The sequence below is a fragment of the Papaver somniferum genome, chromosome 2 (assembly GCF_003573695.1).
Source record: "Papaver somniferum cultivar HN1 chromosome 2, ASM357369v1, whole genome shotgun sequence".
In the NCBI taxonomy this organism is placed as follows: Eukaryota; Viridiplantae; Streptophyta; class Magnoliopsida; order Ranunculales; family Papaveraceae; genus Papaver; species Papaver somniferum.
The window spans coordinates 75,993,501-76,020,496 of NC_039359.1; the positions used below are offsets into that span (position 1 = coordinate 75,993,501).

At 36.0% G+C, this 26,996-nt stretch overlaps 2 protein-coding genes and 1 pseudogene across 2 annotated transcripts; 2 read left to right on the top strand and 1 right to left on the bottom strand.

Annotated features, from left to right (window-relative positions):
- The first annotated feature begins 6,557 nt into the window (after window positions 1-6,557).
- LOC113348076 (mitochondrial-processing peptidase subunit alpha-like) lies at window positions 6,558-10,995 on the top strand. The gene is made up of 13 exons (XM_026591777.1): window positions 6,558-6,717; window positions 7,041-7,244; window positions 7,366-7,662; window positions 7,786-7,953; window positions 8,046-8,213; window positions 8,334-8,414; window positions 8,555-8,621; window positions 8,756-8,853; window positions 9,530-9,602; window positions 9,693-9,763; window positions 9,873-9,922; window positions 10,423-10,535; window positions 10,623-10,995. The coding sequence occupies exons 1-13, from the start codon at window positions 6,679-6,681 to the stop codon at window positions 10,664-10,666; spliced, it is 1,473 nt and encodes a 490-aa protein (XP_026447562.1). The 5' UTR covers window positions 6,558-6,678; the 3' UTR covers window positions 10,667-10,995.
- A 967-nt stretch (window positions 10,996-11,962) lies between these two features.
- Window positions 11,963-13,151, top strand: LOC113348077 (acid phosphatase 1-like). The gene is made up of 3 exons (XM_026591779.1): window positions 11,963-12,417; window positions 12,505-12,714; window positions 12,796-13,151. The coding sequence occupies exons 1-3, from the start codon at window positions 12,011-12,013 to the stop codon at window positions 12,971-12,973; spliced, it is 795 nt and encodes a 264-aa protein (XP_026447564.1). The 5' UTR covers window positions 11,963-12,010; the 3' UTR covers window positions 12,974-13,151.
- A 121-nt stretch (window positions 13,152-13,272) lies between these two features.
- On the bottom strand, window positions 13,273-25,004 carry LOC113351412 (annotated as a pseudogene).
- Window positions 25,005-26,996: the final 1,992 nt, after the last annotated feature.

The window sequence follows — 26,996 nt, forward strand, 5'->3', positions numbered from 1 at the left end:
GCTGAAATTACTTAATCATTTTTCTCAAGGATAATGTGTTCATAATTTTGCGATTTCCCTCTCACATCACCAACCACAAACTTGGTAGTGGAGGCTGCATCCATAGATATTTCCTTGAAAAAAGAACACTCGGGTCTCGTCACGAATAAATTATTGAAGTTTTTCACCATCTTCAAGAGCAAAACTTTCATATGAAAAGATTTGTCTATGAGGAGACAAACCAACTCTTGGTTAACATCAAAAACATAAAAATAAAAGTTCGATTAAAAAGACACCAATCAATGATTAACATAAAATTCTACTTCAATAACCATTAATGTACCATAAAAAGAAAGACAAAACGCTGGATTAAAAATAAAATCTCATTGAGAAGCTCAAATTTCCATTGAGGAGGAAAGATAAAAGAACAAAAGTTTGATCAATAACTACTTAAATAAAAATCACATACACTTACATCTACAACCATCAATTATAAAAATAATTTAAAAAATAGATTAAAATAAAATCTAATCGAACAATTCAAATCATCATTAACAACGAAAAGGTCCAACAAAAGTTTGAATAACAACTACTGAAACAAAAGTTACACAATATTCTACAACTATCAATTACACAAAATGGAATACTATAATTATTTAAGAAATATATTATAAAGATCACAACGAAGAGTTCAAAGTGCCATACCAACGAGACGGGTATCAATAAAAGTTCGATCAATAACTATTAAATAAAAAATTAACATAACATTTCACTTCTACATCCATCAATTTTGAAATGGAAATGATTAAATTAAAAATCTCATCGAGCATTTCAAATCATCACTAACAACAAAAAGGTAGAACAAAAGTGAGTTTCCGACATCCATATACTTCAAATTCTGCTTTACTAATTGTTTCCTATCAGCAAAGAGGGAATTTCCTACACAATCAAAATATGTTTATCATTATCTCTATAATCTAGTAAAACCAATTTTTTAATTAGCCATATGTCAAGTTAATATCCGCAATGATCTTTTGGTTGATGAAGAGTTTCTTCCTAGGATTAAAATGGTTGTAGAAATTTGTTAATCTTATTTTCCTTTGTTTGATACCCGACACTAATAAGACATTTTCTTAAAAGCTAAAAAGATACTATTATAGTAGTATAATGATATATTCATATGCGTATGTATAGTAGAAATGATTTAAAAATAATAATTTAGGAGATACATATTGTTACTAAAAGTATGATAAGATACGTCGTGTAGAAGAACAAGCCAAAGAAATTCAAATCAAATTATAAAATCAAGTTCCATGGTTTTAATGGGCATGGTTTGGAAAACAGACAAAAAAACATAAGAAAATATGTTTTCTACAATAGATTATTAAGGTAACCGTTCAATAAATAAATTCGGATGCATCTTTTAACACCCAATCGTTATATACCTTTTCAATTGAGACCATTAAACTATAATAGATTTACGAGGTGAATATTTTCCATACAATAGCGATATATACTTTACTACCATATTGAACCCATTTATTAAAAATTACGTAAATTATTGAAAAAAATTCTTTCCAAAATACATTTGACGCAAACAATATGAGCACATATTGAATGAAACATCCCCATTATGTAGAAATATAAGTGCTTTTCATTTCTTAAAATAGTTTTTGCAATACTTTTTAATTATATCTTTCAGAAAAATATGTCGAATTGCTTCAATTAAACTTGATTGTTACTAATATAATTTTCTCACAAAACTTGTTTTAAAAAAGTAAAAAAGTCTCATCAATCAGAACACCGTGTTTTTGTCTTGGCGAAGAACTTCAATTTGTGAATGATATGAAATCCATTTAAAAGTTTTATTTTATTCGTGGTAGTAGAACTATTATATGGATTATGATACTAGAAACCACAATATAGTTTGACGTACAAGCACATGCATTGATCTTATATTTCTATTATTATTTTCTAAGATTTTGATTTTGATTTTCTAATTTTTATCTATTTCCTAATCTACGCCGTTAATTCTGGCATTTTTTTTTGGCGTTTAATCCAATCAATGCGAAGAAATAAAAAATATCTTATAGTTAAATCCATGATTTCCGATCCATATTTGAGGAAAGAAGAGATTTATTTTTTAAACTTGTAGATGATTGCGATGTAAGATAATAAGATTGTTTTTATTGTTTTTTTTATAAGAGTTTTGTGAAAATATAAAGTTTAAGATTCTTGAATTTCGAAGAAAATGCAGTTGTGGATCCCTATGTGAAATGTTAATATACAAGATGAAGCACCATCGATCAATATGATGCATCTCCAGCATTGGCCTACACAAATAGTGGTTACCAAGTGATGCCAATTCATTTGCAAACTCAATGGATCACATTTGGCATACATAAAAGGTGGCCAAAGTGTTGTGCCATTTGTTTCCCTTAAGAAATGCGCAACAACTATGCATATTTGTTCTCAGCTAAAGTCGCCTCCCTATATATGCCTTATTAGCATTTCCACAAATTAGAATTGAGAAGCACTTTTCCATCCACCAACTCGTGTGCCAATTCTTGTAGCAGCCTTGCCAAAATAGCACGATCATGGTTGTTCATCGTCCTCCTACAACATCGACCTTGCCAAAATAGCGCCATCATGAATGTTTTTCATTCTCTGCCAATATCTTCCTTGCCAAATAGAGCCATGATGGATGTTCACCATTCTCGGCTAACAATGGCCTTGCCAAAATAGCACCATCATTATTGTTCATCGTTCTCATCCAATGTCACTCTAATGCGATTTCGAGTTGGATATTATATGTAAATTGGGTGTTTACAATAAAAGGATCCAAGTACGTAGTTTGTAATAGGAAACAAACTTTTAATCCATATTTTTAGAGTTAAGACACATTAATGAAATAATCGTATCTCCTAAAATATTAAACCGAGCTATCTGAATGATACAATCTTTTAAAGTACACAGAATCTTCTACAAATCTATGGTTTTTAACCTAAATTTAATTTAATCGTATTGTATGAATCTTCAAGCTCATTTTTAATAACATTTTTTATAACTTTCGTTGTAAATTGTTTTTCACTTTTGAAGTAAAGACATCTTTTACAAGCTTTGAGAAAAAAATTGAAATATTGACACCACCAGTTTTACACGATTCATGGTCAAATTCATCAAAACTGAAATGTTCTCGAATGGGTAGAAAATATAAATCAGTCTCGCAGTCTTGCAAAAGTAAAGTCTATTGGGCTCATATTAATAAGGAACACCCATAAAGTTAAGTGCAAGTATTTTATCTATGATGTCGTGCAAAGCCTAAGTATCGACTTCGTACTTCAAACTCTAAACACCATATTACCAAGGTCATTGTTGAACCACAACCATACATCAAAGGCTAGACTTCCTTCATACTGTATGGAATTGTAAATCATATAAAGAGGAATAAGTTTAAAAATCATATAGAGAGGAATTAGTCTAAAAATCCTCAACGTTTTTATGAGCTGCTTGATTAAGTGCTATAAAATCTGAAAACAAAGATTTTGAGATTTCGCCGAGATTAAACTGTGTAAGATATCAGATTCCAGTCTAGATGAGACAAATATCCAAGGCTCACTACACTGACTAGTCTCATATGTACTACGTGCAAACCGTTTCAAAATTTGGGTCGTCAAAACCTAAGGAACAGTCAAAAGCTGATCTAGTGGCGCAAAAACAAAGATTTAATAACTCACATCACATGGCACATATTAACATAGACTGTATACGGTAGGATGAGCATTTGGCCCCGATTCATGGATTTGACCTGGACCAATCGTATTGTTGCGAGTGCGTGTCTAGACCGTTCGCTAATGAGTTAGATGCGTATGTGAAATCCGTAATGGATCAGATGGGATAGGATGAGGTGAAAACCGGCCCAATACCGGCCTATGCTCACCCATATTATACGGTACCCAAATAGTAGGGGTAAATTTATTAAATACCCTTAGTTTTGACACATAATAAATATACCCTTATACAACAATATAAATACCCCTATCATTTAAATACCTTATCTATTAAAAAATAGATTACCTTAATACCCTCACTTAAAATATTATTTTCCATTTAAAAATCTTATCCACTAAAAAATAGATTTTTCTATTATTTCACATCCACCAGCAGCACCATTTCACCACCACCAACAGCACCGCCGCCACCACCACTCCACCACCACCACCACTTACTAAATACAACCACCAATAATATTCCACCACCGCCACACACCACCACCATTGTTGTTCTTGCCGCCGCCACCGCCATCAATATTAGGTGTCAACAACTGAAGTTGATCCAAAAAATCAAAAGTTCAAAAATATTTGTCAAATTTGGTTGTTGATTCCATTTTTCTATTGTTGATACACAAACATTGGTTGTTGACTCCCTAAACTAAGGTCAATTTCTATTGTTGATATACAAATATTTGTTGTTGACTTCTTGCACTAAGATCAGTTTCTATTGTTGATACACAAATATTGGTTGTTGATTCCATTTTTCCATTGTTGATACACAAACATTGGTTGTTGACTCCCTAAACTAAGGTCAATTTCTATTGTTGATACACAAATATTTGTTGTTGACTCCTTACACTGAGATCAATTTTTATTGTTGATACACAAATATTGGTTGTTGATTCCTTTTTCCATTGTTGATACACAAACATTGGTTGTTGACTCCCTAAACTAAGGTCAATTTATATTGTTGATACACAAATATTTGTTGTTGACTCCTTACACTGAGATCAATTTCTATTGTTGATACACAATTATTGGTTGTTGATTCCATTTTTCTATTGTTGATACACAAACATTGGTTGTTGACTCCCTAAACTAAGGTCAATTTCTATTATTGATACACAAATATTTGTTGTTGACTCCTTACACTAAGATCAATTTCTATTGTTGATACACAAATATTGGTTGTTGATTCCATTTTTCCATTGTTGATACACAAACATTGGTTGTTGACTCCCTAAACTAAGGTCAATTTCTATTGTTGATGCACAAATATTTGTTGTTGACTCCTTACACTAAGATCAATTTCTATTATTGATACACAAATATTGGTTGTTGATTCCATTTTTCTATTGATGATACAAAAACATTGGTTGTTGACTCCCTAAACTAAGGTCAATTTCTATTGTTGATACAAAAATATTTGTTGTTGACTCCTTACACTAAGATCAATTTATATTGTCGATACACAAATATTGGTTGTTGACTACCATTTCTATCATTCTTTATCATTCGAGCCTCACCACCACCACAATCACCACCACAACCACTATAACAACTTCCACTACCACCAGTACAACACCAAATAAACACAATTCACCTAAGCCATTACCAGTAAACTAAAATGCAATAAGAGAGTTTATAAGAACAAACTAGCAGAAAACTAAGAATGATCCCGTAGTCACCACGATGAGTTTTCTATTCAAAAGAAGCATTTTCCGCAGGTCTTGTAGTTAAACACATTTGAATCTTTATAACAAGTTTCACAAACGCTCTGGCACACATTTTTTCCTTGAATAAATTGTGCACTGATCAACACATAATGATGGACAAGCTAACATAATGAGTATATGGTTTCACAAAGTAACAAATTATTAAGGTTTAGATAATGTCACCTCCAGGATATGTCAATGGTGCTGGAGTTGGTTCCTTAACAGGTGCGGTATCACCACCACCACCCTCACAACTATAATAAAATTTACCAACATACCTGTAGTGCAACAAACATCCACCACCACAATAACAAGATTCCAAGAACAAAATTCACCACCACTGCTATAACAACACCTTCCACCACCACCACCACCGCCATCACAACATCAAAGATTATGCATTAAAAATCATCAATCTCTATTAATATCATGAAATTACTAAATCACATAAAAAATCAAATTCCCTGTAAACCAAATTGATCACCAAATCCATTCTCATAAAATTTGCGAACCAAATCAGTAACATCGATGAATAGTGAAAGAAGAAATATACCGTAAAGTAGTGATTTTAAAGTTTGATTTCGGAACCTGTTGATAATTACCTAATTTCGATCGAAACAAAACAAAATCAATCGAAGAGAGGAAGATGAAAGCAACTACAGATCTCTGAAAATCTCACTAAAATCTCTCGGGGAATCTAACTGAAATCTCACGAACAAAAACTCCTCTTTTTGGTGGTGACGGCGAAGATGGTAGGATTTGGATTGTTGTTGATTGTGAAGATAAAAATGGTGATGATGGCGATGGCGATGGAGATGATTGTGGTGCTGGTGTTGGTGACATTGGTTGTGGCGGTGGCGGATATGAGGTAGTGACGGTGGTGGCAGCGATGGAGATGGTGCTGTATTCTATTGATTTTTCTCTGAGTGAGAAATAGAGAAGAACCCGAAGTATAACATAGAAAGGTTAAAAATGAAACTTTGAATATTATTATTTTTATTGATAATTTCAATTATGTCATTAGGGGTATTTATAAAGACTCGTGAGGGTATTTTTGATGGCCCATCACAAGTGAGGGTATTTATTCAATTTCCACAATAATAGAATACCTTAAAGTGAAAACGAGCTGCTTCTTCTCTTTCTCTTCTCTCATTACATCAACCCTTGCGAAAATCAATACACAGAAAACGAGCTTCTAGGGTTTCTTCAAAATGTACAGGATTGCATCTTCACGACTTAACGCAATCAAGGTCAGTTTTAGTCTGTCTAATCACATATTCTAATTAATGATCTTAATAATAGCTTAATTATTTCATCATTGGATCTTATTATGTATGGGATATATATCTGGTAAACAACCTGAGAGTATTTGTTAAACGATCGATGGTCTAATTTGATTTGATATTGATTGGGTTGTGAGTGTATTCGGAAATTACCTAAATTAACTAGTCCAATCAATTTGATTTGAATTTCTTATGTTGAATTTTAGATCTGGGTTTGGATCAAATGATTTGATTTTTCTGTTATATCAATATCAATATTGATGTTTTTTGTTTTTTCTTTTAATGTATAGGGTCGTGCCGGTATCATCCAGAGCTCATCTGCGTCTAGGAGTATCTTCAGTCTTTTCGGGGATGGGACAAGCTCTCAACCAACACTAGATACTCCCCTTACAGGAGTTACTATCCCACCTCCATTGCCTGATTATGTTGAACCCTCGAAGACCAAAATTACAACTTTGCCAAATGGTGTAAGGATTGCTTCGGAAGCATCAGCGGTATGTAAAATAATTGATGATAATCTTCTCTAAACTTATTTGATGTTTTTGTATGTTTATATAACTGAATTGATGCAATAAGAGAAGCTTCTAAAGAGTTATGTTGTTTGGTGCAAATCAGAACCCTGCTGCATCCATAGGGCTATATGTGGACTGCGGTTCTAATAATGAGACACCAGAGTCTTGTGGAGTCTCACACTTGTTGGAAAGGATGGCATTCAAAAGCACCAAAAACAGGAGTCATTGCCGTGTTGTGAGGGAAGTTGAAGCAATTGGAGGCCATGTGGCTGCTTCGGCCTCTCGAGAACAGATGGGGTATACCCATGATGCTTTAAAGACTTATGTCCCTCAAATGGTTGAGCAACTTGTTGACACTGTGAGGAACCTTGTGTTCTTGGACTGGGAGGTCACAGAACAGGTATTTGCTTAACCTTTAGGTGGATCTTCTCTCAGCCATACTTGTGATTGAAAAGTCATTTCTTTGAATAATATAAGAACACTCCTTTTCTGCTTAAAATAACATTTTATATTGCTTGTACAGCTAAAAAAGGTAAAGGATGAGATTGCAGAAATGGATAACAACCCTCAGAGCTTGCTTATGGAAGCAATCCACTCCGCTGGATATGTTGGTGCACTAGCAAATCCTCTCCTGGCTCCAATGTCCGCTATAAGCAGATTGAATAGTAAAATTTTGGAGGAGTTTGTTGCTGTAAGACTAATTTTCCTTTTAAATATATTCTCCGTCCTTAACGAACATTGGGTTTCATCAGCTGTCTCTTACTGTCGCTTCCTTAATATCAGGAAAACTATACTGCTCCTCGTATGGTTCTTGCGGCATCTGGTGTTGAACATGAAGAGTTATTGTCCATTGCTGAATCACTCCTATCGGACCTTCCCGGTGGTACGCCTTCAGCTAGGCCAAAATCAGAGTATGTAGGAGGTGATTCCCGTATTGCGACTGCTTCACCGGTGTGTACATGAATCTGTTTGTACTTTCATATATTGGACGTGGGGCATTCGTCTCATGTTGCCCTATAATTGGTTGAGGTTCTTCCATGACAAGTTCGTTGTTTTCTTCTATGACGACAGGTAACTCATGTCGCCCTTGCATTTGAAGTTCCCGGGGGTTGGCTCAACGAGAAGGATGCCATGGCTGCTACTGTACTTCAGGTACCACATTTTGTCCTGGGACTTTTACACCATTGCTGATTAACTGAAAACAATATTTCCTTTGGCTTAGTTATACATTTTCCTATCGTGTATCTCGTTGCTTATCCTATGAAGATCTTAATCTGCTCCTCTTTCTGCAGTTGTTAATGGGAGGAGGTGGATCCTTTTCAGCTGGTGGCCCCGGGAAAGGGATGCACTCACGGCTGTGTAAGTGTTTCTTATATGTTTCTTATTATAGTTTTTCTGATGCATTATCAGTCTGATGTCATGTATTTATTGTATGGTGCCCAATTTTTTTCTACATGGATTCTGATGTAACTCTAAATTATTTATCTGAACAGACCTTCGAGTTCTAAACCAGTATCACCAGATGCAGTCGTTTTCTGCATTCAGCAGCATCTACACTGACACTGGCCTATTTGGAATTCATGCATCTACGGTGAGTAATCTTACATTCATTATCAATTCCTAGTGATATAATTGATTCTTTCAGTTGAACTTGTTTACTATGTGTATTTCAATAACTTTTCTTTTAATTTAGTTTTCTCTAAGCTCTTTGTCTCTCACCTGATTTGCAACGTTTCTCCGATATAACTACTTAAATAGATAGTCAAATACAATTATCTTAGGAGCTTGTGCTCTGAAATAAGGTTTATATCCTTTACTATCATATGTTATCCTGATGGTATTTAACCTTTTTTTGGTGGAGGGTACTAGTGAACAAATATGAATTTATGTTCTTATCTAACTTCTCACATCTTGCTCGTTTATAAAAAATGATTCCCATCTGCTGCTTTGGACACCTAATTGGTGAGGGATTTACCAAATTCATTAATATAAAGTTCTGTCCTTTTTTTGTACTCTGCCACCTACAATTTATAGGTGGTCTTTTATTTTGTATGCCTGCCATGTATACATTCACTTTGTTTTTCTGCATCCCAAAATTCATGTTAATGCATCTGTGATACTGCTTATAAATCAAAAGGAATAGTTCACCTTCATTTGTCATTGTAGGAATTTAAGCATGATAAGTAGTTGTTTCATTGTTTCCTATAAAAATCTGGAACTGTGTGTATAGTGATGTGACCGTGCCAGCTCTTTACTTTCTGAACTAGGGTTCTGGGTTTGCATCCAAAGCTGTTGATATAGCAACAAGAGAATTACTTGAAGTTGCAACAGCTGGAAAAGGTACACTTAGAACCTTGTGTCTTTCCTTGCAGTGTTTCTCTACTTGTGTATAGTTGCTTTATGGCGTTCTATTTGTTCTTCTTTCGGCAGTAACACAGACAGAGCTGGATAGGGCGAAAATAGCAACTAAATCTGCAGTTCTAATGAATCTGGAATCACGGGTAAAGATTCCTTAATTTATTTTCTGAGCAAAACAAGATTCTTTTATGTACCATTTTCACTAATATGTATGCATCTTTATAATTTTAATTTGTTTGTGCTGTACTGCAGATGGTTGTATCAGAAGACATAGGACGCCAGGTTCTAACATACGGAGAGAGGTAATCTTTTTTCCAGACATGATCTAACAAGTGCTTATTATGTAGTTTTTTGAGTTTCTAATTTTGGCATAGCAGCCTCATCATTAATACTTTTGTAAGAAATGAAAGGATTATCTCTTAGGAAAAAACATGGTAGAAAGTAGAAAGTAATTTTGGAACCTAAAATTAGGTTTAGAAAGTAATTGGAGAAAATTTACTTAGTTAAGCCCTCCTGAGGTTGCTGAAGTAACTTATCTGCTCCAAAATCTGTTGGCAATGGGAATATACCACTAGGCCTTTTCCAAATGTATGCATGCTAAGCCAAAAAATTGGGGTGTGCAGGAGTGGGTTATTTCAACTCATTTTTTGCATCCCCAAGTTTCATGAGTAATGAACTGGGGCTTCTTACAAGTTAATTCCTATATGTTGTCTTCAAGAAGTTATAACCTATTGAATTTGTAGGTGAAGTTGCAATGGTATTTTTGTTTCTGTTTTCTGAACCATGTATTTGCTTTTTGTAGGAAACCTGTGGATCATTTCCTTAAGGCTGTAGATGCAGTAACTTTGAAGGATATAAGTTCCATTGCCACTAAGATCGTTTCTTCTCCACTCACTATGGCATCATGGGGAGATGGTAATTATCTTTTCAATAGACTTTGATTAGTATTTGCACTATTGCCACAATCAAATATATACCTACTATTTGGTCTTCCTTTTGCAGTTTCATATGTTCCAAGCTACGACTCCGTCAGCAGCAAGTTTTAAATCACAATGAGGTGGTCTCTTCTGTAATCAAAAACTTGGTTTTTGTGTATTTCGCCTCAGGTTTTCTATTTTTTGTTCGAGGGATATGCATATTTCTATGATTCCCTGCTTTTGATCATTACATGTTGAAAAAAGAGAAATATAAATAGATTCAGAAAATAAACTTTTTGGTGATGCTGTGCAGTATCTAAATAGATTCTCTAGCCATCAACTTCTGATATTTTTTTGCAAGTCTGCTAGATGCTTTTGTTCTAGGCAGCAGAAAGTTATTCATTTCTTTCTATTCTACTGATTATTATGGCTTCAATATGGCTTCCTTCTTTTTGTTATACATACCTTGCATAGTATTCTTTCTTGTTCTTCTTAATTCAATTGTTCAATATTTCCTTCGAATATTGGAATCAGAGCTGTTGGCACAGGTGCGAGCGCCGAAACTATTTTATATTTATATGTTAAATGAATGCTTGTTCACCGTTCAGAATTGACTCTTATGGTTGTTGCATTCTTAACTTTTCTTTTTGAAGGATGGTGTGTATATTCAAATTTTGTACAAACCATACGGCTATAACTTGCAGCTTGCAAAATTTGTATACTGTGCATTGTTTTTTAACTGGTGGTATGGGAACACTTGTCCAAAAAAAGATTCTAAATCTGCGTGTTTACTGGGAAACTTGCCCAAGACTTTCTACTTTGCCAGTTGTGTTAATTTACCTCAGGTATTGATAAAAAAAGACATGCCAGATTCTGATTTAAGAAAATAAAATATAATCCACTTGATTGATTTTATTAAAAAGAGAGGATTTATCAATCTTATCTGTACGTTCTTTTACAAGATTTTTCTACTAATCTTTCTAAGTAGCCAAAACAAAGTGAATTCGAAGCTAATTTTTTTTTTTTTGCATCTTATTATGAACAAGGATAAGGCTTACTTCTGATTTTCACCGCCAGACACAGTCATGCGTCCATTCTTGCCCTTTCCTATCCCAATGCAGGGAACGCAGAGATCTTGCCATTCGATTCCCTTTAATCCTTTCGGTGAAAATTGAAGTGGAAAACGTTGTGTGTCTAGCACAGCCGTCTAATTATACCCGTGATTTTGCTTTCCTTCTCTTGATGTGCATGTGTCTATCATAGGGTTAGGTGCATTATTGTCTGATCAATTTTTATGATAATGTAAAAAATTGTGGAACGAGATAAACGCATGTGTGTTGTCATCTTGACTTGAGATCTGTTTTAGTAGTATAGGGGTTTTCTCCAAGTGGGCATGTGGTTAATTAAACTTATTTAAGGCAATCCAAAATAGACTTTACTTCCATCCAAAAATTTTCAATAATCATTCACATCATGGAAAGGTCGTCTCCTTTTCTTCTTCTTGCAACCATTTTTTCTGCACTTTATTGCCATGCTTCTTCCATCGAACATGGCGGGCTTCCACTACCAATACACCCCATTCGACCAAAATCAGGCTCTGGTGGCAAACTTCTCGAAGGTATTTCTTGTAATAGTTGGCGTCTTGCTGTAGAAACTAACAATCTCCGCAACTGGAAGACTGTTCCAGCTGAATGTGGGGATTATGTTGGTCATTACTTATTAGGCCAATACTATCGTCAAGACTCGAGTTACGTCACCTTGGAGGCTGCAAAGTATGGTGAGAGTATTAACCGCACCGGCGATGGTAAAGATATCTGGGTATTTGACATCGACGAAACCACGTTATCTAATGCACCTTACTACGCCGCACATGGATTTGGGTATGTGTATGTAATCAATTCTATTGTTGTGTATATGCTATCTACCCTTTTCATGTGCTTAATTTCTGCTTGTTCATAAAATCTCAGGGTTCAACCATATAACGAGACATCTTTCAATGCATGGGTTGATACCGGGAAAGCTCCAGCCTTGCCGGAAAGTCTGGTGTTATACAACCGGTTACTATCTTTAGGATTCAAAGTTGTGTTCCTAACAGGAAGAGGAGAAATGCGCAGAGAAGTTACTAGGAAAAATCTTCGTGCAGCTGGATATAGAAACTGGGAGAAACTCCTTCTAAGGTGATCTTCATTATTGTCACAGTATTTACCAGATTTAGATATTGAAATGCCATTGACTACCATTTTTCTTACCACTTCCAGGCAACCATCAGATGTACATAAACCAGCTGTTGTGTTCAAATCAGAACAAAGGGCAAAGCTCGTAAAACAAGGGTACAGAATCCAGGGAAACATCGGAGATCAATGGAGCGACATTCTGGGAACTGATATCGGCAGCAGAACTTTCAAGTTGCCTGATCCTGTTTACTATGTCAGTTGATCATTCTCATAATTGTATCGAGGCGCAAAAATTGCCATATGGCTCATATATCCATGTGTACTAAGTCAATTGTCTTAGCGGAAGTGTTGCCCACACTCATTTCTTTCAAATGCAATAATGGATTGTCCAAATCTGTTCATATAAGAAATACTAGACACCCATGCTAAAATCCCGACAACAATGGCTTGTCTTTGTTAATTTAAATCAAAACAAATATCTACCGGCATTGAGTTAATTTAAATCAAGGGATAACAAACTGGGAATCAGACGGTACAAAGTGGAATATACATGTTGTGCAATTATCTAAAGAAACCGAAAAAGAAATTAAAAATATTCCTAAGCTTCTCGGCAAGGGTGAAGAGGGCAGGCGGCGAGGGTACAAGGTTCAAACGTCTCTGCAGGTTGTCAACAACATCAATCCTTGAAACCACCTCCTCTGTGTTGGCTTCTACGTCTATAATTTTCACGACGCCTCTGCTGTTTTCTTATATACCAACAATTACCATGAATGGGATTCTAGACTCCATGGCACTCTTGATATGCTTTTCAAATCTTTTGTTGACCAAGTATTCTGCTTTTATTTTAGCACCCCAGAGTTCACTCACAATCTCAGCAGCTTGCCCCAGATCCTCTCCAACCAAGACTTGTGTTTCTGTGGCCCGAACCCATCGGTTACGTTCCTTGTTAAGCGTTTCCATGATGTTAAAAACCCTCTCAATGCCAAGGCTGACACCAACTGCTGGGACTGGCCTCCCACTGAACATTCCTATAAGATTGTCATAACGCCCTCCAGCTCCAATTGAACCACCCTTTATAGTTTTAGAAACAGCTTCAAATATTACCCCGGTATAATAGTCAAGACCTCTAGCAAGACTCAAGTCAAAAACCACTCTATCTATACATTTTGATCTTCCTAGTGCTTGGAATAGAATCTCCAACTCCTCCAATGCAAACTAGATCCTTTATTTTCTAGGAATTGGCTGCCGTGCTGTTTCAGCTCAGACAGCAACTCCAAAGGCGGTCCACGTTTCTTTACAAGAGCACCTATTCTATCTGCAACTTCAGCAGTTAAGCCCTTCTCTTCAACCATTTCTTTCTTGATATTCTCGAAGTCTTGCTTGTCTAATTTATCTATGCTGGAGCTTATTGTTCTGAACTTTTCAGGCGGAACTCCACGGATTTCCAACATTCCATCTAGCAACTTTCTGTGATTCAGTTTTATCTCATAATCCCCAATGTAATTCATCCAACAGCTCTGTCAAGACTTTAACAACCTCAAAATCCGGCCCCATTGTGCAATACTGACCAGCAATATCGAAGTCACACTGGTAGAACTCACGGTATCGAGCCTCGGTTGGGTTGTCCCTTCGATACACCTTATCAATCTGGTACCTTTTGAACGAGGAGATGCCATTCATAGCTAAATATCTCGCAAAAGGTACCGTCAGATCATACCGTAGAGAGCATAGCTCACCACCCTGGTCAGCAAGGTCAAAAACCAGCTATGAGTCTTCACCATATTTTCCCATGAGTCTCTCTCAATTCAAAAGCTGGAGTATCAAGGGCCATGGCTCCGTGCCTTTTAAACACCTCTTCGATGATTTTAAATGCTCTCTCCCTAATGGCCATTTGCTCTTTTGAAATCTCGAGTCCCCTTGGGAATCTTGGGAAGTCTTCTAAGCTCATTACGACTTTCTACCATCTCCCTCACTTTGTTCGTAAGAGTTTCAAGTTCTGCATTCTTTGGCTCAAAAAACAAAGAAAGCTCCTGGACGCGTTCGTTCAGTCCTGCTGGATCCCAAGCAGCAGTCTTGAGCCTGTCCTTAAGCAGCTGCTTTATTACCACAGTTCCCTTACCCAAGACCACCTTGTAATCCTTAACCTATAATGACTGAATAGCAAGCACAGCTTCCCAAGAAAGAATATTTGTAACAATGCCCACTAACTTGTTTATATCACCAAAGAAACTAAGATAGTTCACTTTACGTGCAGCTAGTGCTGTCAACATTGCCTTATCAATTTCAGGGAAGCCGCTTCGAAACATCTCCCCCACCTCGGAGCCTCCAGCAACTTCTGCTAATAATCCAGCTCGATAGAAACTACTCTCACCCAGTTCAAGCAATGCCATCGCAAAGGACGTAAATATCTTCGTTAACAGCTCCTCACTTCCTTCAGTACTATTCAGTTCAGCACGTGTGATCAAGTTTATCTGCTTAACACTTTCCCTGAAACTTCCAAGAACCTCAGGTATCTTAGATATCAACTTACAACCTTTATTTTTAACAACATTATTTGATCCGCTAAGTAATACCTTGAAATCTCTAGAAACAGATAGCACATCTTTAAATAACCCAGAACCACCTGCAGAATCCAATGATGACCTGACTAGTACAGATGAATCAGCATTCAAAGCCTCGAAGATAAAGAGGCAACAGCATCCGTGATAGTCGATAAAGAAGACGAACAAGTATCCACAAGTGCACAAATTCCACCACCGTAACAGGTTTTAGCTAAAACATTCAATTCTCCAGGAGTATATCCTGTGTTTTCTAGACTTGCACCATTTAATATAAAAAAAGAATCTAAAAACCCTAAGGCAGAAGAGAAATCCAAAGTTCGGAAATCGAAACTTTCTTAGTTGAGGGTTTTACGTATTAAATCGGGGATGAGAAAACGAATATCAGTCTGATCAGTGATTATGAGTTTCCTGAGAAGTAAAACAAGACATGCACGAGTTTCTGTTAACGCAAGAATATTCGGGACAAGCTTTACATCATCACCTAGAGCGATTCTGTTAAGTTTGAGTTGTTCATCAGAATAAGAATCTAATTCCTTCAGCTTATCGGATACTCAAGAATCGATGTCTAGATTACAGAGACTATTAGAAACGGCATAAACAGATGTTGAAGAAAGAGATGAGCTTTTTCCTCCTATTACTACCGATTCCCTGTCCACGATGATGGACTCTCTACAAAATAATGTTATTCTAGAATACAAACCATAGGGACAACTTAGCCTAGATAAAGAGCGGCCAGGATGCATTCTGAAGAAAGTTAAATCTATGATTGTGGTTTGCTCTGATTAAAATTAATCATTATGAGTGCTTTATTAATTAGTGTCTCATTAATCTCTAATAATGAATAATTTATTAAATTTCATCATTAAATATCCTCTTAATTAATCTAATAAATATGTATTTTTACATTACTAAATAATTTAAAAAAAAATACTACATCGATAGAAATTAGTGGTTAGTAGTGGAAGAAGTAGTGGCTGGTAGAAGTGGTGGTGCTGGAGGCGATAATATCAGTGGTGGTGGAAAAAATAATGCCAATGGGTGGTTTTATGATGGCGATGCTGGTGAATAGTCGTGGACAATATTAGTTTTGTATATTTACAACACAAGCAACATTATATTGTAAAAGATGTAGTTGGTCATCACGATTGACAAAAACAAATATCATACATTTAGGATGATACCTTACCATTTAAAAAAAATGATCATAACCGCCGGATCACCTAAACGGTACACTTGCTACCTTTAGCACCCGGTTGTATAAATCATGGTTCTAACCGTTAAAATAAAATTAATTGCAATACAATAGAGTATATAACAATAAAAAATGTAATGGAATAAATTAATTAACGATCTAAGTTTGTTCAACTGTGATTTTACCCATGATGTTTGTGATTTAAAAATTAGAAGTACGACAAACGGCCAACGGGAGGTAGCCGGCGGTTGTGGTGGAGAAATAAATGGTATTGTAATGGTGGCTACGGTTGGTGAGTAGCAATAGGCTATGTCAATTTTGTATCGGTAACATTATAAATTAGAAGTTGGTTGATCGTCTTATTAATAAAATAAAATAAACTCGGTTAAAATACCTGAATGATCAAAGAAAAACAAAAAAAAACCACAAAATGTCACGTTATATAATTACTACAAACAAACGGGCACAAGTCAAAATCAATACAATTTTTTTTACTTATTATCGAGATATGTCGTTACGGTAAGGGTTGTACCCTAGCTATGTATACTTTTCTGCCTATTTCTTTGTATACTGTATTATAAAATGAAGCTTTGCTAAGTTAGGAAAGATAAAGACCGGTTCTGATTTTTCCTCCCAATTAGTAAATTCATGGTTTCGTTCAATCCCATGAATACACACTTTAATTGAAAAAATTCATTACATATTCTCTTATTCCCATCTCAAAGTCTAAATCAAAATGGAAAAATTTGATCAACTGAAAATTACAAACCTACCTTCCCATAAAACTGAACAATTGATTCCCTCTCTCACATTCGGTATGATGAGTGGGTTTGAAAACTCTAATTCCTTACTTTGGAGTAAACGAAAATTAGAAATGAAGTTGGGAAGGGAGGTAGATTGCAGAAAGGAAAAAAATCCAAGAGTATAGTTCCGCTCAATCTTCTTTCAATTTTCTCTCAATCTCCGTCCACTAAAACATACATCTGTGATCAGTCAAACTACTCTGAGCTAACAACATTTGAGAAAATATTTTCTTTTTTACATTGTTTCATGTATGAAAGTTTGGGGTTTATAACATTTTCTTGAATATCATTTGTTGTATATTTTGCTGAAGTATACATTTTCAAATATATCCTTACTAATTACAAAACCTCATGGTTAAATTTTGGGGTGCATGTATTTTGTGATTAAAATTTGGCTATCACAGGTCGTCGAGGTTTCAATATATTCACAACTTTTTGGTTTAGAAAGGTGATTTTTTCAAGAACCAATTTTTTGTTTTTATTTGTTTAGATATTAGTGGAAATAGAATTTTGATTTCATCTTGATAGATAAACTTACACAGAAACTTATAAGATTATTCAGATTACACGTTATAATAAATTGGTATCTGCAAAATGATCTTACATGTATAAAAAAGCCCCTATTCTTCGGGCTTCTGTTTCAAAGTCCAGAATAATTTGACTAGAAGTTATTTTCAGTAAATAATCTGACATGATTATACGTAATTTGTATAACATCCATGCCATTATGGATTCATTCTTGGAAAAGCTAAATCTATGGTTGTAAAACGATCAGTTTAGTTAACTTTTAATAATAAATGTTCTATTGATATTTCATAATAAATATTTTTTTAACTAATCAAATAAATATATTTCCATTAATACAACATATAATAAATTTTTTTTTATTAAATCAGTAGGCATTAATGGTAGTTGTGATGGTGGGCAAGGCTGATGGATCGACGTCGGGATAATGGTGGTGGGTGTTGGTGAGAATGGTGGAGTGACGACGTTAATGGTGGTGGTGGTAGTGGGATGAAAAAGGTGTCCTAGGGTTATTTAGTTACCCTTACTAAAAAAATTATTTGATATTAGTTTTCCAGGAAAAATCCATTGAGAGAGTTTCTTTCCAATTTAATAAAAAAATAATTACACAGCAGGCAAGCGAGCAACAAGCTGCACCGCGAGCTCTTATTAGTTTTTAAATTTGTTTTTGTTTTTATTTTCATTTTTTTTTAAGTTAAAATAAATATTAAAGGGCCAGATTTTTCAAGGGAGAAGATAAATCAATAGCTATGGTTTTCAGATTTGTCGGGTCGGGGATGGTAAGAAGATGAAACCTATAAAAAAAGTTGACCATATAGAAGGCTGCACGCGAATCAATTGTAATTGATTTAGTTTATCATATCTCTCTCTATTCTCATTTTTTGTCATGATTTATGTTTTTTCCATTTCTCCTCGACTTCATATGATTGTGCATGCTTGAGAAATAGTTCATGGTAATAGGTAAAGAGAGAAGATAAGTTGATAAAAGACGAAATGGATCAAGAATTACAGATTATTAAACTTTAGAAAAACACAAATCTATGTAAATTTAGAATAATTTATATCACCAAAGGGAGAAAAATAATCCTTGAAGCTAACAGATTTTGTAAGATTAATCTAATTGATTTTGAAGTAATTTTGTGTTTCAGATTTGTTATAAATTTGGTGAACGACCTTTGATGATTTATTTCTTTTCGAATAAGGGACACTACTTTGTTTTGAAGAAGTTAATGAAATGGTTTTCTATTACCCATTGGCCCATAGGATTTTCAAGTGTTGGTTAATGTTTAACTATATTTGTCCTAAAGGATTGTATGACTTACAAATATAGTATTAAAATATTTGAGGCTAAGACATGTTTATTAACCAACACCTCAAAAATATTTATCAACTTGATCGATTTTTAGCAAACAGTTATGATATGTATGAACCGATGGATATATTTGAAAAACATATCATTTCCCATGCCGTTACGGCACGGGTTAAGCCCTAGTGATAATACAAAGACAAGAGTCAAAGGAAAAGACAATAACAATACTGAGTTGTGAATTTCTTCTACAATACCATTCCTTATATATGCTTCAATAAACTAGAAAAAGGAAATATATAAAACTAAGAAATAAACCAAAAAACAGGAAGCAAATCATAAATTAAGTAGGAGATCCTAAATTAAGAAGCAGGGTAGAATTAGGAAAAGTTGTAAACACTTAACACCATAGTTTTATTGGACTGCCCATAAGAATAATATGCGGTCTGGTTTTGTTTATGGTGTTGGTTTGATCCTTAATAAAAGTGAAAACTACTGTGAGACCCTTTTTTCAGATTTTTCCACAGAGAAACCCACGGGCGCAAAACTTCATGCACGCCCCCATTTTCACAAAGAAAATTATTCTAAAACCCATAATTTATAAAATTCCGTTTTTCTCTTTTATAAAGGAAAAACTACTTCTTCAATTCGTTTTCTTCTTCTTCCCAACTGTAAATCTTCATCAACACCTGAATCAGATCGAGAAGAACGATTATTTGAGGTCGATGAGGTTATAGGAAGGGATTGATGTTGGTTTCCGGGAGATCTTATTTCTTTCGATGGAAAAAACATTTTCTTTCCAAAATAAGAGATCGAGAGTTGAAGAAGAGATCTCCAACTGAGAAATTAAGATCGAGATCGAGACCTATATATATTTTCTTTTCAATTCTCGTTTGGTAAGTTTCTACTATTTGTTGCTTTGATTTCAGGGGTTTTATTTGATTACGGCTGACTGTGTTGGAAGAGAGATTATAGATCGGGTTCCTGTTGCTGCTATAGGTTAATGATGAGTTAGGCTTTGAGATTGTTTATGAAATAGAAGAAGAAATTGATGGAATTACAAGTTAAAGATGGTGATGGTGTTGAGGGATTCATGTTGGTTTCATTCGGCATGCTTGGTCTTTTATGATTTTTGTTGTCTTGAGATAGTAGGTTAAATTATTTAGTTAAGCTAGCAATTTTCAGATCTCCAGTGGAGAGTGCTTGGTTAGGATTTTTGTTTCTTCTTTATGAAAATAACGCAGGTTTATAGAACCACAGTCGTTTTATGCCTTTGTTGATTATTGTGTTTGATACAGTTGTGTTTATTTTGAATTTTGCAGTATTTTTATGCTCAATTTCTATAAATTTTTGATAAATTATCAAATACATTATAATTGGTAAGAGGAGATCCAACTCCTAGAGAAGTTTGTCATGAAGCAATTTTATCCTCTTCTAACACTAAGAGGTAATTTTCTTAGCTCAATCTGGGCATAGATGGGGCTGACAAGACTAGGGTTGATTTGTTGGATGGGGTCTGGTGATGAAATTGGAGGAAGCCGAACTAGTGGTAGTATTGAGTCTGTAGAACATGAGAAGGAAGTTCTTATGGTGGCTGTGATTTTTGGATGTAAAGAATATTAGAGAGAAGTAGGAATGGTGGTGTTGCTGTTGGTATTTGTGTTTGTTGTTCATGGTGTAACTGAAATAGGAATGATTTGTATTTGTGTTTGTTGTCGCTATTTGTTGCTGCATTGAAGTAGGTGAAAGCTGGTAGTGGTGGATTGGGAGCTACGGATGGAGGATAATGGTTTGCGTGGGAGTTATTGAAATATAAAAGAAGATGATGACGTGGTTATGACTGCATAACATGTCATGCAGTCGAGAAAATGTCTGCATAACATGTTATGCATCTACAAAATTTGTTGCATAACTTGTTACGTAGTCCAGAAAACGGTTGCATAACACGTTACGCAGTAACTTTTTTGTTACTATTGAAACCAACAAAAACAGAGACTGCATAACTTGTCATGCGCCTACAATAATATCTGCATAACATGTTATGCAGTCGTGAAAATGGATGCATAACCTGTTATGCGTCTGAAAATATGGCTACATAATGCATTATGCATCGAGAAAATAGATGCATAACCTGATATGTATCCCTAAATATGGATGCATACTGCATTATGCATCAATTTTTTTTTATGTATGCACTAAAATCAACCAAAATAATGGTTACATAACTTGTTATAGATGCATAACTTTGTTATCCAAATGCATAATTTGTTATGCAGTGGAGTAAATGGCTGCATAATGGTTATGTATCAAGTTTTCAAAATTTTTTCCTAAAATGATGATCACCTCCGATTTTTTCGTAATTTTTTTTTTGATATTCTTGTTTGTACTCGTTGTGTAGCTCTCTTAAAAAGATTTCCAATGATATAAAATTTGTAAAGTTCCGTTATATCCAAGTTGCGTTTCCAAGTATACCCATGATGCATAACCTGTCATGCGGATGCATAATCCGTCATGCATACATTTTTAATAATTTCATATAATTATGGGTGTCACGGAAATAGTTAATTGTGGGCCTGACAATGAGAATATTATTTTTTTGGGCCTGCGCCTAATTTTCCCAAAATAAAACTCTTTTGATCAAAAAATGAAGAAATCAGCAAAGCCGAACATATGTGTGCCATCTCAATAGGACCAATTCAAGAAATATGGCTTCAACAAGAACGAGATTACATACACACACATTTGATGCTGGCAAATTTCCATGAAATGTATTGGAAGCAAAGATCACGAATTCAATGGCTCCAGGAAGGAGACTTGAATACAACCTTCTTCCACACCAAGGCAACTATACGTAGGCGCATTAACCACATTTCTCAGATACAAGATATGCAAGGCAATTGGCACACCACACCAACAACCATTCTGGCAGTGATGCAACAATTCTACACCAACCAGTATGAGGCACCAACAAATACCATTGATCTTTCCTTGTTCACATGTATATCCAACCGGCTAACGCAAAACCAATGTACCAGCTTGACTCAACCGGTGACGAAACAGGAAATCGAAACAACAATTCACTCAATTGGTACCAACAAAACTCCTGGGCCTGATGGGTTCACAAGTAAGTTCTAAACCATCTTCTGACCTTCAATCAAAACCCAAATAATTGAAATGATCCAACACTTCTTTACCCACTCCCATATTGAACAACCCATAAATCACACCAATATCACTCTCATCCCCAAAAACCAAAACCCTACAAAGCCAAACCAGTTTCGACCCATCGGACTCTGTAATGTTGCATACAAAATCATAGCCAAAATCCTTGTCAATAGGCTCATACCATTAATTTAGTTCATGATTAGACCCTACCAGAGTGACTTTGTACCCAACCGTGCCATCCACGACAACATATCCATTGCCACTGAAGTCTTCCACAATATTAGAGCAACACCTCCATCCAAGTTTCCAAAAATTGCTCTAAAGCTTGATATTCAAAAGGCATACGATAGCCTCGACTGGGGTTTCATCCGGCTCACCCTCGACAAGATGGGATTCACAGAAATTTTCATCAGCTATATCATGAATTGTATCACTTCGGTCTCCTACTCTATTAACTTCAACGGTTCAGCACAAGGCTTCATAAAGCATACAAGAGGCCTTCGCCAAGGTGGCCCCCTTTCCCCTTATATTTTCATTTTGTGTGCAGAAGTCCTATCCACCAATCTGGGAGTTCTTGAACATAAAGGGGAACTCAAAGGCTACAAAATTGCAAAGAAGTCACCACTCATTCTGCATTTCATGTACGCCGACAATCTGCTCATTACATGCTCTGCAGACCCACAATCCTGCGCAATTTTGCAGAATGTCCTGAACAACTACTCCACTTCTGTTGGATAGTCAATCAACCGAGATAAATCAACACTTACCCATCATCCAAAACTTGACCTGACACTAGTTCTCCAACAACAACAATGTTTCAACATTAATACCACATCAGATCCTCCTACCTATCTACATTCAGTTTCGGAAAGGAAGAAATTCATTATACCTATTTACTGAACTGCTAAATAGAATAGAGAGAAAAGAAAGAGGATGGATAACAAAATGTTTCATCCAAGCAGGAAGAATGACGTTGATCAAAACGACCTTAACACCCACCATCAACCATGTTATGCAAGCACAGCAACTTCCCACTGAGGTGCACAACAAAATAGATAGAATAGCTAGGAACTTTTTTTGGGGGCATGATAGCCAGACAAAAAAGCTCCACACTATTGGTTGGGACACAATTGCAAAACCAATCGCAGAAGGAGGACTTGTCATACGAAAGAGTAAAGAACACAACCAAGCTATGTTGCTCAAATGAGTATGGCAACTCCAACAATCAAACTCCTCAATCTGGACTTCAATCTGCGAACGAAAATACCTTGAGAGAAACTCCAACTCAATTTCAATCCCAAAACCTCACTCACCAGCCAGTTCTCTATGGAAAAGTTTAGCTAACATGTCTGTTGTTTTGCAGGATTTAGTTGTCTCACAGATTGGCGATGGAAAAAAAACTATGATCGGCCAAAATTGGATTCCAAACTCAACACCCACCCTACACACCGCGACTCATAATCTTCCACCAAATACCCCCGTAGCACAATTCATCGACCACCCATCCAATACTAGGAATAACAACCTAGTTTTCTCAACCTACCCAATCCCTTTGGATCGAAACATAGTCAGTCTACACCTACCAACACAACCGTCTGAGGATCAGCTCATCTGGCCATTCTGAAAAACAGGTACCTACACATCAAAAACTGGATACAACCAAATCACTTCCCAGATAACCAATTCCCAACAAAGCCAAACACAAAATCAACACCCTGTGGACTACAAATCAATCTGGAAAGTACAATGTACTCCAAAAATCAAGATTTTCTTGTGGAAAGTCACACACCACGGCCTACCGACATTTCAACGACTACACCGGCTACACATCACCAACACCAATATCTGCCCTAAATGCACCACCCATGAAGAATCGACAAACCATCTACTATTTGAATGTAACAATGCAAAGGAAATATGGAAGCTCATAATTACATATCTATCAAGAAGCCCAGAACATGGAAACACTCAGCAGAAGCAGCGGCAACAACAACAATGGCAACAACGACAACAATGGGAACACCAACACCAGCACCAACATCAACAAAATCGTTCAATCCATCAGCATCACCATCATCAAAACCCACCACCACCCCAATAACTACGTCGACAACATCAGCAATGGAACACAATCAGAAATATGGCATGTTCAGCAACAATCCATGACATTCTCAACAAATATCATCTAGAAACAACGAGGATTTTATTTGGGTTCACGACATGGCACATATGGCTCGCAAGAAATGGAACAGTTTACAACAGGCAACAACAGAAACCCAATGCAAATCTTCCAGCTCATATTGATAATGTTTGAGGAATATCAACGAGCACATAAATATATGGCACCCATTATAGAAAATGGCCCAACACTCATGCGACAACAACAAAGAAGAAATAGAACCTCAACTATCTACATTCGATGGTCTGCACCACCTCCTAATTGGATCAAGATAAACACCGACGTCGCATCAAAAGGTAATCCAGGACCGGCAGGGGCAGGAATCATATGCAGAGACACTGAAGGAAATCTAATGAAAGCTATGGCAGCACCACTAGGGATAACTACGTCAATTCTAGCAGAAACATGGGGATTACTGTTGGCAACCAGGATAACTATTCAACACAAATGGTAAAGAATCTGGTTCGAGGTGGATTCACAAGCACTACTCACTCTCTTTGACAACACAATCTCATAAGCCCTGGTACCTAAGGAGGATGCTAACATAAATCAACTCACTCATGAGTAAAATTCCGAGCTACAAAATCAAACACACTTGGAGAGAAGCAAACCAGGCGGCTGACAAGCTGGCAAATAAAGCGGTAAAAGACCAACTCCAAAGCACGGCAACAACAACAACAACAAGCTGGGAATTCACTTGCCCATCCTTTTTACCAAACGTTGTATTTAACGATCGTATTGGCACCACCTATCCTATAATTGTAACTTCTTCCGTTTAATAAAATGGTTACCTAGTTCAAAAAAAAAAAAGAGGAAAGATGCACGTAAAAAATAAAAAAGTACAACTATCATCCATTTATGTAAATGTTTAAGCATCGCCTCCACCCTACAGTTCTTTTAAGTTGTAAATCTGCAATGGAGGAAAGACACACCACAACGGGAGAAAAATGTCGAAAGTGCTACACATCCCGCGGGTTTGTCCTAAGTGAGAGAGAATGATGGTCCCCTGACCCAATGGTTTAGCAGGGGTGGGTTTAGTGTGGGTCCCACCCCCTCTCCCATTCTGGACAATCTGCGGGATATAAATCATTTCCGGTAAGAGTACAATTTTTTTTTGTGTGGCCAGTGCAAAACACTGCATTTGCAATCACAAGTTTTTGGTGCGCATTCATGATCATAGTTCATTATGCCCTCTTACTTTAGCTACACTATCATTCGTTTTTAAGTCAGACTTTGAGCCCACTAATCTAATAGCTTCCTAAAAGATTCCAGAATGGTACATAAGTGATCAAGGTAATCATGTATAAATCAAAGTTGTATCGCAAATGGCAATGGTGTGGCACTGGAACATAATGGACACATGAGTTGTTACTCTCCATCATCTGAGTTTCAAGACATGCAGTTCTTAACTTTTGAACAAAGCGACCGAAGTTTTACTAATTTTACTTGATTCAGTGTACAGATGAAAAAACTGGCAAAAAAAGGATACGCGAATAAGAATCAAGATTCGGATCTGTTACATAGGTGTTTTTGTTACTTCTTTGAGTAACACCGAAAATGAGACTCTTATTTATAATAACCTGAAATATAGATCAAGGTTTACTTATCTAACGTAAAATGCTATGTAATGTGCATTGCACCCCTGAAAACCTAAGTGTACACATAAATACCGTATTTTTCATTGGATGATTGATTTTAAAAACACCATGTTTTCTTTTCTTCCCATATCCAATGCAAACGTAAACTAAAACATAGTGTTTCCATATGCCGAGAATGTATCCTGAGACCGATACTTTCCATATGCCGTTTGGGGAGATGACGATCACCCCGGATGATGTTGTGCAGATTCTTAACCTTCCCGACCAAGGCACAACTGTGAAGTTTAACTACACAAAGCAGTTAAGTTGGGCACAACTTTATTCTCTAACTAACAAGTGCTTAGGTTGGGATGAAGAGACAACAACAGCAGAGTTTAGGAGGCATGCAAGTTACAGAACAAGACAGATCAACATTACAACTTTGATGAATATGTTTCGAGGCACCTTGGAGAAGGAAAAGAATGGAACGTTAACTGATGAGCAAGTGAACCACGCTGCCACCGCATATCTCCTTTGTGTATTGGGATGTATCATATTCCCCAATACTTCTGGAAACCGGATCGACGCCAACCTTATACAACTTTTGGATCCTCTCCATGAAGTCGGTGACTATTCTTGGGGCACGGCATGCCTAGCATTCTTGATGGAAGAGTTGAGAAAGGCTTCGAGGCTAGGAAACTGCCAAGTTACCGGGAATGTGGCTCTATTGCAGGTTTTTTCTTTTGATATTAGAACCGAATATACAGGCCAGAAAAGCTATAGGTTACTGAACTCCAAATGACGCATATTCGGTAGGAATTGATCCATCTTATTTTCCGAATGTTGGTTATTCGGTGGCTAGGTACTTAATTGTTTTCCCGATTATATACAATCGGAAATATTCTTTTGATATTAGAACCGAATATACAGGCCAGAAAAGCTATAGGTTACTGAACTCCAAATGACGCATATTCGAT